Consider the following 18005-nt stretch of genomic DNA (forward strand, 5'->3'; position numbering starts at 1 on the left):
CAAGTAGGCAGAGAAGCAGGCAGAGAGAGAGGGGGAAGCAGGATCCCTGCTAAACAGAGAGCCCGATGTGGGGCTCGATCCCAGGACCCTGAGATCATGACCTGAGCCGAAGGCAGAGGCTTAACCCACTGAGCCACCCAGGCACCCGTATTTTTTTTTTTAAAGATTTTATTTATTTATTTGACAGAGAGATCACAAGTAGGCAGAGAGGCAGGCAGAGAGAGAGGAGGAAGCAGGCTCCCCTAGAGAGCAGAGAGCCCGATGCGGGGCTCGATCCCAGGACTCTGAGATCATGACCTGAGCCGAAGGCAGCGGCTTAACCCACTGAGCCACCCAGGCGCCCCCCGTATTTTTTTTTAATTCATTTTATTTTTTAAAAATAATCTCTACACTCAACATGGAACTCAAACCTACAACCCTGAGATTAAGAGTCAGGCACTCTACGAACTGAGCCAGCCAGGTGGCCCCTGCCCTAGGCAACTTCTAATCTACTTTCTGTCCCTATAGGCCTGCCTATTCTGGACATTTCATATAAACAGAATCATACAATATATGGTTTTTTGTGAATGGCTTCTTTGACTTAACATGATTTCAAGGTTCCTTCATGTTGTAGCATGATACATCCTTCTTAATACATAATACATCCCTGTAGTAGTAACGTGATACCACATTCCTTTTTCTTGTAAACAGCTTTATTGAGCTACAATTCACATATCACACAATTCACCTGTTTAAAGTGTACAAATCAGGGGCACCTGGGTGGCTCAATCGGTTGAGTGTCTGACTCGTTTTTTATTCCGGTCGTGATCTCAGCATCGTGAGATCAAGTCCCTACATTGGGCTCCACACTCAACAGGGAGTCTGCTTGAGATTCTCTCTCCCTCTCCCTTTGTCCCTCCCCACCTCTAAAACAAATAAACATATCTTTTTTTTTTAAAAAGTGTACAATTCAACTACTTTTGGCATATTCAGAGTTGTGTAACCATTACCACAATCAATTTTAGAACATTTTAATCACCCCAAATTTCATGCCCTCTTATGGCCAAATTGGAGGGGTGTTCCATTGTATGGGTATACCGTAATTTATTTATCCATTTATGAGCTGGTGGACATTTGTACTTTGTGGACATTATGACTAAAGCTGTGAACATCTGTGTGCAAGTTTTTGTGTGAACATATGTTTTCCTTTCTCTGTGTTTGGAATTGCTGGGTCTGGAATAAACTACATGTTTGATCTTTTGAGGAACTATTAAACAAACCATGTGATTTTTTTATCCTGATTTTCTCCCTTAACATCAATCATGTGCATTTTCATAAATTACTAGATGGCCTTTGAACACTTGGCTTTTAATGTTCGCAGACTTCCAAATCTTAGTTAACCAATCTCCTGTTAGTGGGCATTTTGATTATTTCCAATTCTCATCATATAAACAGCATTTCATTGAACATCTCTGGGCATTGGTGTTTTTATGCAGCTCTGGTTATTTCTGCAGACCATCAAATCAATGAGCACAGGTGATTTTAAGCCCTGTGTGCATGATGATAAATCGCCTGCCAGAAAAGTTGGGTCGGTTTGCATTCTAGCAAGTTGAGTTTGTACTTTGATTGTCTCTTGAAGTCACCAGAGCAGAGACTTTGGACATCTCTGACCCCATACCCAGCTCAATATGTAGCACACAGTACAAGTTACACAAATTAGCAGGAACGAAGGAAGACCCAGTCTCTGCGCTAACAGAGGCCATGGGATGGAGAGGAGGGTACAGGTATCCAAAATTTCATCAAGATGGGCTCAACAGGACTACTGCCTGGTTGACATGGGGACTCACTGCAGACTCTAGTGGTAATAAGGCATTGTGAGGCCAAGAACCCTCGACGTTGAAGTGGCCAATGTGAGATGAGGAAGCCTCCTACCACAGTCACTTAGGGACAGAGGCTGGTAGGGACGGGGTGAAGACTGATGGTAACTCCTTTTTGTATTTCACTCTGTGGGCAGCAGTCTTTACATGGAGTGCTGGAAGCAGTACCTTCACAGAGCTGGCGAGGTCATCAAACTCTCTGTCCACTTGGATCTCCTGCGGAGAAACCCATTACAAGGCGGTACAGCATCACCTTCCGAGAACGTCACTGTTTTTTACTTATACACACAAGGTTTTGAAGAAACATCTTAGGGCAGCTTCTCTCATATGAATGACAATGTCATTACTCCCCAAAACATTAAAGTAGAAAAGGGAAGTGGTTCCAGGGGAGCTCCTTGGGGCCTGCACTATTTTTTGATCTGGGGGCTGATTGCATAAGGTATGTTCTGTCTGTGGAAATTCACAGCCCTAATCCACCTGCACTTTTCAGGATAGACCTTATTCCTCAATAACAAATGAAAAGCAAGGGTTGTGAGGGGGGAGAAAACTAGCACCAATGGGGTCTTTCTCTACACAGGCCTTTCCTATGGGGTCTGCTAGCTCATCCCCTCTTCACGATGAGCCTGGCTGTAAGATTTTAGCCCCATTTCACCTAAAGACAAGGCTGAAACCTGGGAAGGGTTTTACACGAACTGTCAGGATTCAGAAGTGTTTCCCTTAGGGGCACTTGGGTGGCTCAGTCAGTTAAGCATTTGCTTTTTTTTTTTTTAATATTTTATTTATTTATTTGACAGACAGAGATCACAAGTAGGCAGAGAGGCAGGTGGAGAGAGAGGAGGAAGCAGGTTCCCTGCCGAGCAGAGAGCCCAATGTAGGGCTCGATCCCAGGACCCTGAGATCATGACCTGAGCCGAAGGCAGAGGCTTTAACCCACTGAGCCACCCAGGCGCCCCTATGCATTTGCTTTTGGTTCAGGTCATGATCCCAGGGTCCTGGGATCAAACCCCGAGTTGGGCTCTCTGTTCAGCAAGGAGTCTGCTTGTCTCTCTCCCTCTGCCTGACACTCTGCCTGCTTGTGCTCTCTGTCTCTGTCAAATAAATAAAGAAAATCTTAAAAAAAAAAAGAAAAAGAATTATTTCCCTTAAAGATGAGGAGAAAATCTAGGCTGGGGAGATTATACTAGTAACAGTTAAGGAGTAGGAAAATAGTACATTGCATCTAGACTAGTAATACTCTTCAATTCAGAAGATCCCGTATTGGGGCACCTGGGTGGGTCAGTGGGTTAAAGCCTCTGCCTTCGGCTCAGGTCATGATCCCAGAGTCCTGGGATCAAGCCCTGCATCAGGCTCTCTCCTCAGCGGGGAGCCTGCTTCCTCCTCTCTCTCTGCCCTCCTCTCTGCCTACTTGTGATCTCTCTGTCAAATAAATAAAATAAAAAAATCTTTAAAAAAAAAAAAAAAGGGGGACGCCTGGGTGGCTCAGTTGGTTAAGCAGCTGCCTTCGGCTCAGGTCATGATCCCAGCGTCCTGGGATGGAGTCCCACATCGGGCTCCTTGCTTGGCGGGGAGCCTGCTTCTCCCTCTGTCTCTGCCTGCCATTCTGTCTGCCTGTGCTTGCTCTCTCTCCCTCTCTCTTAAAAAAAAAAAAAAAAAAAAAAGAAGATCTCGTATTGATGCCTCAGGATTTGGTCCCAGGCTTGTCTGATTCTCACCTCTGTGGTGTTTCCATTACATTAAATGCTCCTAATACTAACCATAGGTTATACTGAATAATCACATAGTTTTGCTGAACAGTTTCATATATCATTCCTTTATTAATTTTTAAAAATATTTATTTAAGTGATCTCTGCACCCAATGTGGGGCTCAAACTCACAGCCCCGAGATCAGGAGTCACATGCTCTTCTGACTGAGCCAGCCAGGTGCACCCCCCCTTTTTTTTTTAAATAATAGAAGCCAATGCTAACAGGAATTCTCAGAGCAGGAGGGACATGGTCAAGGCAAGCTAATCTTTGGTTTTGGAGCTGTAGAAACTGGGCAGGCAGAAGGAAGCAATAAGGCTGTTTGACATCAGTTGTTCCAAGCCTGAAGGATTGGAACTGTAAAAAAAAAAAAGTCTCTGGAAAGGTTTTGACTTAAATCTGGGTTGACATCAACCAGAATTAGAATAATCAAATTAGAGGGATGCCTGGGTGGCTTAGTTGGTTAAGCAGCTGCCTTCGGCTCGAGTCATGATCCCAAGATCCTGGGATCAAGTCCCATATCGGGCTCCTTGCTCAGCAGGGAGCCTACTTCTCCCTCTACCTCTGCCTGCCTCTCTGTCTGCCTCTAATCACTCTCTCTGACAAATAAATAAATAAAATCTTAAAAAAAAAAAGAATAATCAGAATTCGAATAAGACTAGACTTCCTTTTAATAACTCATATTTGGGAATTCTCTCCTTAATGTGTAATTGCTTTTAGTTTTCTATATTAAAAAGGCACAAGTGGGGGCACCTGGGTGGCTCAGTGGGTTAAAGCCTCTGCCTTCGGTTCAGGTCACGATCCCAGGGTCTGGGACTGAGTCCCACATCGGGCTCTCTGCTCAGCAGGGAGCCTGCTTCCCCCTCTCTCTCTGCCTGCCTCTCTACCCACTTGTGATCTCTCTGTCAAATAAATAAATAAAATCTTAAAAAAAAGGCACAAGTGAATGAAAAGGAGTCTTAATCTCCCTCAAGGCCACATGAGTGACTCTTCCAGCGCCACGATCTGCCTGCAGAGAGAAGAGACCAGGGGGTGGGGCAGGGACACTTTGTAAGTACTGAACCTGCAAATCCAAACATCAGTGAACAGCAGGCTTTGTGTCCTCTGAGCCACCTATTATCTCGGCCAATGAAGAACCCAGGCAGGGGGTTGGAGGTGAGACCATGGCGGTACCCCCCAGTCTGGAGTGGGAATAGAGCCAGAGTGGCTCTGTGATCCAAATTCTGGCCTGGGGGACTCAGCCACACTAAGCATCTGGGCAGGGCACTTTATTTCTCTAATCCCCACTTTCTTCCTCTAAATGATAACTCATGCAGCTGTTGCGAGGATCACAGATGAGATTAACGAAAAGCTCTTACAGAGAAATCCAGAAGTTCTAGGGCGGACGTTGGATTCTCCCGGACAGACTTTAGAACTCCAAAGCAGCCTTCGCCTCGCATGGGATTCCTGGACATCTGAGAAACACACACACAATTGAGAAAAACTGAGCCCAGGGAGGCTGGTGGGGCAACTCCAAAGGGAAGGTGGGATTCCTTATGTCTGCTGAAGTGACTCAGGACAGCCCCACTGTCTCAGCTCAGAAGTTGTCTCTGCTCACAGAATGCCCTTCAGGAAGCTCTTGGGCCAGGAAAGAGAGGAAGAGAATATACACTGGCTGAGTAGCCCCCCATGCCCAACTCTGCCAGATGTCAAAGATAGGGACACACAGGGCACATCCCTACCTTTATTTATTTACTTTTTTAAAAAAGATCTTTTTATTTATTAGAGATTATTTTATTTATTCATTTGTCAGAGAGAAAGAGAGCACAAGCAGGCAGAGAGAGAAGTCAGCTTCCTGCTGAGCAAGGAGCCCGATGCAAGACTCAATCCCAGGACCCTGGAATCATGACCCTAGCCGAAGGCAGCCACTTAACCGACTGAGCCACCCAGGCGTCCCTATTTGTTTACTTTTTAAATTTATTTATTTGACAGAGGGAGCGAGAGAGCACAAGCAAGGGGGAACAGTAGGGTGAGAGAGGGAGAAGCAGAGCTCTCCCGAACCGAGCAGGGAGCCTGATGCAGAGCTCAATCCCAGGGCCCTGGGATCGAGACCTGAGCCGAAGGCAGACGCCTAACCATCTGAGCCACCCAGGATGTCCCACATCCCTGCCTTTAATGAGCCCACCCATCTTGGGGAAGAGAGGAAAAGGAAACGTCATGAAAACCCAGTGCAGTGAGAGTGTATCACCTCTCCTTGGGAGGTAAAGGTTAGGCAGGGTTAAAACATCTGCCTTGAGCTTTACAGGGGAGGTATGCAGAGCTACATATTTCAGCAAGAAGAGCCGGAGAAGCAAAACAGAGGGAAGAGATTGCACCACGTGTAGAAAATTCAGAGCAGCTTGGGGTAAGAGAATAAGCTTCACAGGTGGAAGGCAGAGGGGTTAAAGCAGAGCTTGGAGCCTAGTGTGTAGGGAATGCCATACAACTAAGCATGGATGTACAACTAAGCCTGGTTTTACCCAGAGAGGAGCCGCCGACAGGTTTAAAGCCAGGAGGGGTGGGAGCAGGTTTCTGGTTTAGAAAGATCACCTGGTGGGTAGGAAGGAGGGGCCAGAGATGGGAAACTAGCAGGTCCACAGAACTTGAGGGGAAGTGAGAAGGAGGAGCAGGGAGCAAGATGAAGGATGGAAGGCATGGGGAAGAAAAGGAGGGGTGCGGCACCTGGGTGGCTCAGTTGGTTAAGCAGTTAAGCAGTTAAGCACCTGCCTTCGGTTGGGGTCAGGATCCTGGGATCAAGCCCCCCCCCCCCAACATTGGGCTTCCTGCTCAGCGGGGAGCCTGCTGCTCCCTCTCTGACTCCCCCTGCTTGCGGTCCCTCTCCCTGTCAAATAATAAATAGAATCTTTAAAAATTTTTCATAAAAAAGGGGGGGTGAGCACTGGGCCCCCACTTCTGACTCCATGAGGAAGTCTTCCCCACCCCCCACCCACAGGAGGCAGTCCTTAGAGAGAGATGATGTCTTCAGATTGTGCTTTGTACCCAGGGACATCCAGGGAACTGTCTAGCAGGTGGCTGGAAAGGGGGATCCAGAGCTTAAGAGAGGTCTGGATTGTAGCGGGGGTTGGGGGGCAGGGGTGGAGGGGTGGGTGGGATGGGAGTGAGTCTCAGGCTGGGGATGGGAGGACTACACCATGGCTCCTCGGCCGGCTGAGGGTGCCGAAAGCCAGGCGGGGCTGGATGCCCCCTGGACCTGGCAGCGCTGTCCACTGAGCACTTGCTGTCGGCAGAGTGGCCCTCACGGACCTGTTCCACCCCCAGTTGCACCCTCCCTTCTCTGTCCTCTGCTGTCAGCCCTGCCTAGCCGCTCCTAGCCCGCTGGCAACCCTGAAGGAAGGGAACCCCTGGTATGCACATGAGGCCTTGGGTAGGTCTGACTATGGCCAATAGTACACCTTGGCTGACCCGATGGGTTGAGAAAGAGGAATGCCAGCTGGGAGGTAGGGTGACACTGCTGGGAGGGAAGGAATGACGAGGGAGGAGTTGGAAGAAGTGCATGGGTCAGGCCAGAGATGGATGAATGAATGGCAAGGAAAAGAAGGGGGTCACAAGAGGAAGCCAGGAGGCCCCCCTCCCTTATCTGGGCTTTAGAACCTGTGCACTCCACTGCCAGAGGAGTGGAGAGATGTGGCAGGGGAGGGATCTGTGTGGATATGTACAGGGGAACCTCCCCCATCAGGCTAGCACTCACAACAAGAATCCTCAGCGTCTGATTGACCCGGAGGCCCAGGCCCAGGCTCAAGGCTCCCACTGCGGAGATGCGGTTGTTGCTGCAACAGAAAGACATGAGCATTTTGCTACTTTCCGAGAAGCTGGGCAGGTGCATGGACCCAGCTGGACTTCACATTCCAGCCTCCACTGATGCTCCAGGGACCCTGGGAAGGTCAGTATGCAAAGACTGGATAGTGACTCTGCTTCACTGGAGGCTCCCAGTGTTCAGGGAGATCACTCAGCAAACACACCTTGAGCACCGCCCCCCTCCCTAGCAGAGGCCAGCTGCTTCCCCCAGGCCCTCAGAGCTTAGCAGGTCCTCCTACATGTCCCCCCCACACCCCCGCCATCAGCACCCCATTCCTATCAGCATGACAGCATCTGTGCTGGAAACCACCCAGCTCCCTCCTCACGTCCTCTCCTCCTGCTTCTCCAGATGGACCTAAACTCTGGCCCCAGCACCTATCTTGGCCACTTTAGCTCTGAGCCAATCCCTCTCTACTCTGACTTCTCAGGCCCCAGCTCTGGCTTCGAATTCCAGCATGTCTCATAGCCTCTTCTGGCCTTAGCTCTTTCCATGGGAAGGACAGAATTGCGTCAGGCAGACCCTGCTCACTCCAGCAGCACCCCCAGTGGAAGTGCTTGGCCACACAGTCCAGGACCTACTGGGCTTCTGCCTCTCTTTTTCCCTGTGGTTTGCTGCCTCTGCTCTGGTTACTTGCCTAGGGCTGGGATGCTGCCTGAGCCTGCAGCAGCAAATCACACAGGGCAGGCCCCCAGCAGTCATCTGCTGAGCAGAACATGAGGACTCCCCCACACCAGTCTCTGCTGAAGATGATTTGTTTGTATACATGTTTGTTTGTTTGTTTTGCTTTGTTTTGAAGTAGGTTCCCAGGCCCAGCATGGAGCCCAATGCGTGGCTTGAACTCACCACCCTGAGATTGAGACCTGAACTGAGATCAAGAATCAGATGCTTAACCAACTGAGCCACCTTGGCACCCCTCTACTGAAGCTGTTTTACATATATGTTTTCAATTCTCAGCCCCTGCCTATGCAGCAGGAATTATGAGACCCAAAGTACAATGCTGAACTTGAGTGAGGGGGCCAGAGCTTGGTGCTCTTGGATTGTGGCTCAAGCCCCATCACGGTTAGATTGTGGTATGTTTGCGGATTAAGGTGGTAAACAGCAGGAAGATCTTGGAGTCCCTGAGCCCTCAGGTGACTTTGGACATGGAGGGTGTGACACAGGGACCACTTTATTTTTCTTTTTTAAAGATTGTATTTATTTATTTGTCAGAGAGAGAGAGAGAGAGAGAGCAAGCAAGCGCACAAGCAGGCAGAGTGGCAGGCAGAGGTGGAGAGAGAAGCAGACTCCCTGCCGAGCAAGGAGCCCAATGTGGGACTTGATCCCAGGACCCCGAGATCATGACCTGAGCCGAAGGCAGTGGCTTAACCGACTGAGCCACCCAGGCGCCAGGGACCATTTTATACACCTCACCTCATGCTGAGTTCCTCCAACACGTTGTTGGTCTTAAGTGCCTCACCCACCGCGGACGCTCCAGGATCTCCAAAGCCATTGTATGAGATGTCCAGGACTCTGAGGAAGATGTTTGCCTGGAATGCAAGAATGAAGCCAGGAGGCCACTCCCCCACCCCCTGCCCCCGGGAAGGTGGCCAGGGATCACAGCCTCACAGCCCAGGAGGCCTGAGGAGCAAAAAAACACGGACTGAGAGCAGAAGGTCAGAGGTTCTAGGTAAGAATCTTGTGGCTGGAATGATGGTGACCAGGAGACCTGAATGACTGGGAGCATAGCACCAAGGGTGGGTGTGGATGACCCTCAGAGACAGACTTGATGATCTGGCTCACGCCCACTTGGGGACCCAAGGGCAGGTTGTCTGAGGCACAGAGCAGGATCCCAAAGGGGCTCCAGGGAAGGGTTGTTGGGGGACTGTGATGGGGAGAAGGGCCTGAACTTGTGGCTGCACTGGGAAGACAAAGCCTGACCTGCCACTTGTGGAGCAGGATCCCCATGTCAGCCCCAGGAGAGTGGGCCAAGCAAGGCAGCTGCTGCCATTTCCTGAGGAGAACCCCACAAAGGGAGCTGGCTCCAGGGACATCCTGGCTGGGGCTAGGAGCCACCCATTCCCAAGACCTACGAACCACAAGATCCAAGGAAGCAAGTGGTATGTTTCAGAGTGTGTGCGGGACCCAAGGGTGCAGGGTGTCACCTCAGAGAAGCATCTGCATATGCCCTCAGTGAGCACCAGACCACACGACGTCCCCCACCAGCCATATTCCTATAATATCTATAATATCCAGAGAAGGTAGGCAACATTCAATCGTAGACCCTTCAGGAAGCATCACGAGAATGAGTATGGTGCTTTGGAGTCGTGAAATGGGGCTGGGAAAATTGAAACCACCAAACAAAATATTTTGCAAGCTCTTCTTAAAAGATCCAAGGCTCATTTCTGAAGATCTGTAAAGACAGGGAGCTGGTACCTGGGAGTCCTGTCCCCACAGGACAGGCCAGAAGGGTAGACAGGTTGTAGGGCTGTTCATACCTCCAATCCCCTAGCAAAGGCTACAGCTCCTGGTCCTCGAAGGTGATTCCAGCTTATATTAAGCTCAGTGAGTCCTGTATTTTCTGCCAGGGCTGGTCCAAGGATCTCCCCTTTAGAAACACCAAGACAGGCCTTACTCATTCTGTTCATTCCTTCAAAAAATGATACTAATGACAGTGGTGTGCCAGGGTCTCTGCTGGGTGGCAGGGTCACCAAGTTGAACCCAATATGGTCCTGCCCTGTCTTCAAGGAATTCACATTTAATAGGGGAGATACAGTTGATTTTATTTATTTATTTGACAGACAGAGATCACAAGTAGGCAGAGAGGAGGGGTGGGGTGGTGCATGGCGGGGAAGCAGGCTCCCTGCTGAGCAGAGAGCCTGATGTGGGGCTCGATCCCAGGACCCTAGAATCAAGACCTGAGCCGTAGGCAGAGGCTTTAACCCACCGAGCCACCCAGGCGCTCCCAGTTGATTCTTGAACAACACGGGGGTTGGGGCACCAAACCCCTGTACAGTTGAAAATCTTCATGTAACTTTGACTCCCCCAAGCCTCAACAACTGACACGTACTGTTGATCAGAAAGAAGACCTTACTGAGAACATTAAGTGTTGATTAACACATTTGGTAAGCTATATATATTAGATGCTATATTCTTAAAATAAAGTAAGCTAAAGAAAATATTATTGAGGGGCGCCTGAGTGGCTCAGTGGGTTAAGCCTCTGCCTTCGGCTCAGGTCGTGGTCCCAGGGTCCTGGGATTGAGCCCCGCATTGGGCTCTCTGTTCAGCAGGGAGCCTGCTTCCCCCTCTCTCTGCCTGCCTCTCTGCCTACTTGTAATCTCTCTCTCTGTCAAATAAAAAAAAAATATTATTGAGAAAATCATAGGGGGGCGCCTAGGTGGCTCAGTTGGTTGAGTGTCCGACCGTTGATTTCAGCTCAGGTCATGATCTCAGGGTCGTGAGATCAAGCCCCATGCCGGGCTCCACACTGGGTGTGGAGCCTGCTTGAGATTCTCTCTCTCCCTTCCCACTGCATGCTCCCAATTTCTCCATCTCTCTCTCTAAAATAAATAAATAAATCTTTAAAAAGAAAATCAACAGAGTAAATACACATATAATACTGTATTTATAAAAAACTTGCATATAAGTGGACCCATGCAGTTCAAATCCATGTCCAACTATAAATACAAATTAATGGAATATGAGCTATCATAGACTACAAACAGGGATATGTTGGAACAGGGTAGGGACAAATCCAACCTTAGCCGGGGGTGTCAGGACAGTGAGGACAGAGAGATAACCTTGAAAATTGAGGGTCTCACCACCTGTGTAGGCACACAACGGCAGAGAACACACACAGGAAACTGCAAATGTGTGGAGGCATGAGGGAGCACGGACCACTTGTGGAAATGCCCACAGGCCTGGCAGGTCGGGGGGAAGCCACTGAAATGAGGTAAGAGTGATGGGCACTAGAGAGAGGCTGAGAGGCTTCAATGCTGGGCCAAGTCTTTGGGGCACCAACCAATTAGTGGTGAGGCTTTAAGAAATGGCAAAGCTGGGGCACCTGGGTGGCTCAGTGGGTTAAGCCTCTGCCTTCAGCTCAGGTCATGATCTCAGGGTCCTGGGATCGAGCCCTGCATCGGGCTCTCTGCTCAGCAGTGAGCCTGCTTCCCTCTCTCTCTGCCTGCCTCTCTGCCTACTTGTGATCTCTCTCTCTCTCTCTCTCTCTCTGTCAAATGAATAAAAATTAAAAAAAAAAAAAGAAATGGCAAAGCTGGGCTCCTCAGTGGCAGGTGTAGGGTATGGACTGAGGTGGGCAGGGGCAGAGAGGTGAGGAGGCTGGTGCAGCTGTGTGGAGAGAAGGCACTTGTAGGAGAGAAAAGGAAGGAGCAGTGCAGGGTAAGAGACCTTGAGAGATTTTTAGCATATAAAAATGGACAGAAGTCCCACCACCCACCATGTTCTCTACTCTGTCAGGATTCAGCCAGTCTGACCTGCTCCCAGTGCTCAAAAGCACCAGCACCAATATGACTCTGGGCTGTCCCCCTGGGTAGAACTCCTGACCCCATCTTCACCTGGATAGCAGCTTCTCGTCCTTCTAACAGGGACTCACAGCAACAGGAAGCCTTGCCTGCCCAGCTGGGTTGTGCTGCCTTGAGCCCCATGTCCAATGTGCTTCCATTCTTCCAGGCCTTGGTCTAATGACCTCTCTTTGCCTGGTCAGTCTCTCCCAACAGCCCAGAAGTCTCTCAAGAATATGAACTGGGGGGCACCTGGGTGGCTCAGTGGGTTAAGGATCTGCCTTCAGCTCAGGTCATGATTCTGGGGTCCTGGGATCAAGCCCCACATCGGGCTCTCTGCTCAGTGGGGAGCCTGTTTCCTCCTCTCTCTCTCTGCCTGCCTCTCTGACTACTTGTGATTTCTGTCAAATAAATAAATAAAATCTTAAAAAAAAAAGAATATGAACTAGAACACTCTCCATGGTCTCAGCTCCTCATGTGGTTTAATAAGGCTGGTTTGAAGAAAGAGGAAAAACAGATGCTCTAACTGAGCAGAACTACCTTGCTCAGGGGTGCCTGCCTGGGTCAGTCAGTAGAGCATGCAACTCTTGATCTCGGGGTTGTGAGTTCAAGCACGAACTTGGGTGCAGAGATCGCTTAAAAATAAATTCTTAGGCTAAGAAAAGAAGAAAAGAAAGGAAAGGAAGGAAGGTAGGAAGAAAGGGAGGGAGGGAGGGAGGGAGAGAGGGAGGGAGGAAGGAAGGAAGAAAAGATAGCCTGCTTGGCCAGAACCCACGGCCGCAAGATGCTTTAGCACCTTGGAGAGCTCCCTGCAAGGCAGCAAGCTGGGACTCTCTGGGCAGCCTCCCTGAGAAGAGGACTCTGGATTCCAAACCCAGCACTGGGTCTGACACCCACAGATTCTCAGGTACAGGTATGTACTTTCCCCCTTCCTCAGATACTTCTAGTACTGGGAGGAGAGGGAGGTAGTTCCCGTTTTGTAGCTAAGCCCCTTCTTTGCTGAACAACTAGAGGGTGAAAAGTTTCCTCTACATACATGAATTGGCCTCTTGAAATTTCAATGCTTAGACTTCATGACCATGACCTCTGTAGCCAACCATGAGGTAGGTGCTACCTTTGCCTTGGATGGGGAGATCGAGACCCAACCTCTTCACCCTTCAAGGGAGTCAGCTCCACCCACAGATCCCCACTTGAGGAAACAAAATGGTCCTGCTGAGTTTGTCTTTTCTGAGCTGAAGACCGCCCTACGACATTGTGTAGCCTTCACAGGGCCTTCACAGGGCCTTAGCTTCCTGCCTTGTCTTTCCTGGTGGCCTCTCCGGTGCTCGCCTTTTCACTGTGAAGGCCCAGGGGAACACCTATACTTAGTTTGTTGGAAGTCTGAAGTGATTTTGTTTATTTATTTGAGAGAGAGAGAGAGAGAGAGAGAGAAAATTAGCAAGGGAGAGGGAGAAGCAGACTCCCCACTAAGCAGGGAATCCAACAAGGGGCTTGATCCCAGGACCCTGGGATCATGACCTGAGCTGAAGCCAGGTGCATAACTGAATGAGCCATCCAGGTCCCCTCAACTTCTTTTTTAATTTCACAGACTTCTCATAGTAATTTTCTTAGAAGGTAAACAGGCTATCTGGCAGTTAAATTCTAAGGCTGATCCTCAAAGGCCAAGGTTGGTACCACCTCTACTCTGAGCTGCTTGAGACAGAACAGTGATTCCCAAACTTTCTTGATCAGTCAAATCTCCTAAGACACCTATTAAAATGTAGATGCATGGGCTCTGCCCACCAAGATTCTGGTTCAGCAGGTTCAGGGCCCAGGAGGAATCCGTGTTCCTAACCTCTGGTTCCAACTGATTCCTATAATTGATTGGAGTGGTTGAAGACAGACAGGTAGAAGTACATGCTCCTGGCAAAGCAGATAGCCTCTGCAAAGGCCCTGGGCATGAAAGTGGTGAGATCAAGGAATCCAATCAATGTCTTCCACAGCACTTGCAATAAGATCTTCATGCCTTTTGCCAAGATTTGTAGGCCTTCAGCCCTCCACCTCTTCACCCAGAGCCCACCAGCCCCTTCACCTCACAGCACAGCCCCTCTCTCCTGGCTCACTAGCCCAGCCACACTGATATCTATCAGTCTGGGAAATAAGCCTTCATGTTCACTCTTCCTCTGCTTGCAATGCTCTCTCCCTGGTCTTGCCATGGCTGATTTTTTCCCACCCTGCACATTTCAGCTGAAATGTTATCTCACAGGGCCCTTCCCAGCCACCTAAGGCAAGGGGTCCCCATTCATCCCCATTCATCTCAATTCATCAGGGCATTCATTCATGCCCTGTTTATTTTGTTGCACCAATAATTATGGAGAATTATCTCATTAATAGGCATTCCTTGAGGCCAGGGACTCTGTCTTATTCACAACCAGGTCACTTGGGGCTAAATCAGCATCCAGCACAAGCAACAGCAGTTCATGGAAATCTGTGGGATGGATGAAGAGTTCTGTGTGGAAGGAGTGGGTTAGGGGCAGGCCAAAGTGGGACATGGGAAACAGGAGCCAGAGCATGAATGTTCAGAGAGGGCCTGTCAACCTCTACCCACCCCTGCCCCAGGAAGATGGGCTCGAGTGCCCCATGGTGGCTCTGGCTAGATGTTACCTGCATGGTCATTCAGCTGGTTATAGCTCAGATCCAAGGATTTCAGTCCTGTGTGAGCCAGCAGGAGTTCAGCAAGGTACTGGGCTGCGTGCTCCTCCAGGCCGTTCCCTGCCAGTTGTACCTTCTGCATGGTTGGGTTCACTGTGAGGGCAGCACAGATCGCCTGGGCTCCCACCACTCCCATCTGGTTCTCCGACAGGTCCACATCTAGGGGTTGGCAGCAGTCCTCCATCAGTGGGATACAAAGCCAGGTACTGCCCTCTTCCCCCTTCCTCTATCCCTGAAATCTCCAGGCCTGAGGCAGCGGAGGAGGCAAGACAGCCAGACGACCCTGGGGTTGCACAGTGACTGGGCCTCACATCAGCTAGATCCATCCCCTCAAGCCCCAGGCAGCTTCTCTGATGCCCACAACCCCTCCATGTATCCACAAGCTTCTTTGCCTCAGGGTTCAAACCGCCTACTTCATGGTCTGTATAGGATACCCGTGATGGCGAGGCGACCACCCATGGATGATTCCTGCCTGACAGCAATGTACCACACCCACAGAAGTCTTCACCGATGCGCTTCTATGAACTGGCAATGACAGCCCAGGTGACCAGTGCACGGAGCACGTACGTGAGCCAGGCTCCTTGCTGAGCCCTTCATATGCAGTTTCATTTCATACTCAGCACAACCCCAGGGGCTAAGTGTTATTGTTGGGGCCATTTCACAGATTGAAAACTAAGGCTCAGCGAGGTGGAGCAGGTTGCCTGGGGCCTCCTAGCTCGTCAGTGGTAGAGATGGCATTTTCATCCAGCCCCACTTCTTTCCACCCAGCCCTCCACTCTCTCACATTGCCCATCGCCTGTGTCTCTGTTAGAGGACCTCTCACCCAGCATTTAGGCAATAGGAGGCCACCATAAGCAGGGAGTTGTTGGCCAGAAGAGGAGGGGGTGAGGGGCAGGCCAGGTCAGGAGGGGAATAATATCCAGCATTGGGGGCACCACAGAGAGTCTAACACCACCCCGGCCCACCCCTGCCCCAGCAGCACCAGGTCATGGGTGAGAAGGCCTGGCTATGGGGGAGCCCACACCCCCAGGAAAGGGAGGACTCAAATCTGCCCACCTGCCCCAGGCTCAGCACCTACCAGAGATAATGCTGGTTTTGCTCAGGGCACCTGCCAGGGCCTCCACGCCGGCCCCACAGAGCCCATTGTCTCGAAGGTCCAGCCGCTTGACATAGGGATTGGAGGTCAATGCTGAAGCCAGAGCCCAGGCACCCTGGGATAAAGAGGAGCCTGAAGGACCTGGTCCTTCCCAGGGGTGAAGGCCCCAGACACAGCTGGCCACTACCCTGGCTCATTTCCAGGGCTCAGTCCATCCAGTGCTCTCCAACTGGATGGCCCTCTCCTCCCCACATGCCCAGGGGACACCTTCTTATCCTTCTAGACTTTACCCAGATCTCACCTTCTGGAATCTTCCCCGACTGCCCCCCCCAGCAGGTTAGGGGGTCCCCTGCAGACCCCCCCAACCATCACACTGAATTCTGTCATAGCCCTGATACCACCTGTCACCCAGATGCAGGGACGGTATATGTGTGACACACAGAAAGGCTGGGGAGTGTGTGGTATGGGCTCAGGAAGGGGCCACTCCCATGGCTGGTGTCTCACGGGTGCTGTCACTTCAAGCCTGGCTCGAGGGTCTCTCCAGGGTTACCTGGGGCCCCAGGCCACGGTGCCGCAGGTTCAGCTCTGTGGTGCTCCCCTGGCGCAGGAAACAGGAGGCCGGCACAACACTATGGGCCTGGCAAGATCTCAGGTAGAGGGTGTCCTTGGTCAGTTCTCCAGGCCCACGGATGTCTGATAGAAGACAGGGAGATGATGAATGTGGGTCCCTCTCCAGGTTGGATCCCTCCCCAGACACAGTTGCCTACTCCCTGCCCTGTGTCACTATGCAGCCTGTGTTTCCCTCTAGAAGTATTTCTTCCCGTGCTAATAGGGACACTGAAAGTCAGACAAAGCAAGTCCTTTCCCTAAAGTCACACAGCTAGTAGTTAATCCTGGCAGAGCCAGAATTAGAACCTTTCCTGTTGGACGTCAAAGTGCATGCTGTTTTTCCACTGGATTACAAAACACATATGTTTTGTGAATATTTTAAGGGGGAAGAAATCGAAACAATTCTAAGTTCTATACATTTATTAGCTTAGCTATTCCTGTGGGTTGGGAAAACGCCCTGATCCTAAACCGGGGTGGGACACCCCTTCTTACACTGTTTGGCGGGTTTAACATCACTCACTTTGGAGGCATTTTCTAAAGGTGGAACTCCTGACACCGCCAGGAGCATTGTGAGGAGGGCACGGGGCTAGCTGGAAGTGCTGCCGGCAGTCCCACAGGTGTCCCACAGAGGGGTGCGCTCCCTGCTGGACAGGGATCTCTTCCCCACTGGGCTCCAGCCTGCCCCCTCCACCCCTGCTATAGAAGCTCCCTAGGTGAGGAGACAGGCCTGCGCTCATCCCTGCCCGAGAGCACCTTCCATCTCCTGGTCGGAGTCTGAATCAACGACCGAACCCTCCTCGGTTTCTGGGGGCCCAGCAAGACGCCCAGAGGCCGCTGCCACCTCTTCCTCCTGCTCTTCCTTCTCCCCAGACCTCTCGCACGGAGCCCTCATGGTTACGCCCATCTCTCAGTCCCTGGCACTGAGGCCGGAACTGTGCCGCACAGCACCTAGAGCGCAGCCCGGGAATATGGGCGGACCCTCCGGCTGAGTTGACCAATCGAATGTGGCGCACAGCGAACAGGCGCCCGCTACAGCCAATAGAGACGCGCCTCCCCGGGAGCCGTCGCCCGGGCAACCCGGTGTTGTTGGTTGCTACAGAAACCGCCGCTGGAGTGAGCCAACCTTTAGCCTACTCAGGCTGGGCAGATGAGAGCGTGCGCCAGGGTTCCAGCATCGCCCTCACACCTTCCGCAGACTGAGGAACATGGCTGACCCCAAAGCCTCTGCTTTTTGTCCCTACGGTCCGCGGGCGCGCTGCACAAGAGAGCCTGGGTCACCCTCCTCTATGGAGCCAGAGTCACGCTCTCACTCTGGCTGCCAGTTCTCTCTCCTGCTCTAGTGTCGCCTATGCTGCTTCCTCCACCAGGACATTCCTCTCCAGCTTTGCTTGTTGAACTTCAGAATCTCCAAGTGTCAGCTCAGAGGTTACTTCTTCCTGAAGCTTTCCTTTGAGTCGTCCTCTGGGTTCCTGCAGCCCCGGTGCTGCCCTCTCACAGTACATATGACACTTGTCATCTCCTCCTCCTCCCCTCCCCCAACGAAGTGAGGCCAGAGGGTAGGGTTGCTGGGCGGGGCTTCTCCTTTCTGTGGGGCCCTGGGCACCCTCAAAGGGAGAGGGTGGGAGGTCCTGGGCAGCTAGGGCTTGGGACTGAACCCAGGGCTGGGGGGGTGGAGGCTGGAT

General features: G+C 51.1%; 1 protein-coding gene across 1 annotated transcript; it reads right to left on the reverse strand.

Moving 5' to 3' along the window:
• Positions 1-1330: 1330 nt before the first annotated feature.
• On the reverse strand, positions 1331-17215 carry LOC111142761 (leucine rich repeat containing 74B). Its single transcript, XM_022496059.1, has 9 exons — positions 17077-17215; positions 16265-16407; positions 15697-15829; positions 14571-14777; positions 9906-10015; positions 8842-8957; positions 7324-7402; positions 4955-5050; positions 1331-2072 (listed from the first exon to the last, which is right to left on the reverse strand). Exons 1-9 carry the CDS (start codon positions 17213-17215, stop codon positions 1917-1919), a joined length of 1179 nt encoding a protein of 392 aa, XP_022351767.1. The 3' UTR covers positions 1331-1916.
• Positions 17216-18005: the final 790 nt, after the last annotated feature.

This window comes from Enhydra lutris, unplaced genomic scaffold (genome assembly GCF_002288905.1).
Source record: "Enhydra lutris kenyoni isolate GAN:26980312 unplaced genomic scaffold, ASM228890v2 scaffoldscaffold8, whole genome shotgun sequence".
In the NCBI taxonomy this organism is placed as follows: Eukaryota; Metazoa; Chordata; class Mammalia; order Carnivora; family Mustelidae; genus Enhydra; species Enhydra lutris.

Excerpts from the sequence above, each read along its gene's own strand:
- LOC111142761 (XM_022496059.1), bottom strand. The coding sequence starts at position 17,215 with ATGAGGGCTCCGTGCGAGAGGTCTGGGGAGAAGGAAGAGCAGGAGGAA. Across the intron at positions 16,408-17,076 it reads CTCCGACCAGGAGATGGAAG|ACATCCGTGGGCCTGGAGAA; the intron begins GTGCTCTCGGGC and ends GTCTTCTATCAG. Across the intron at positions 14,778-15,696 it reads CAAAACCAGCATTATCTCTG|ATGTGGACCTGTCGGAGAAC; the intron begins GTAGGTGCTGAG and ends GCCAACCCCTAG.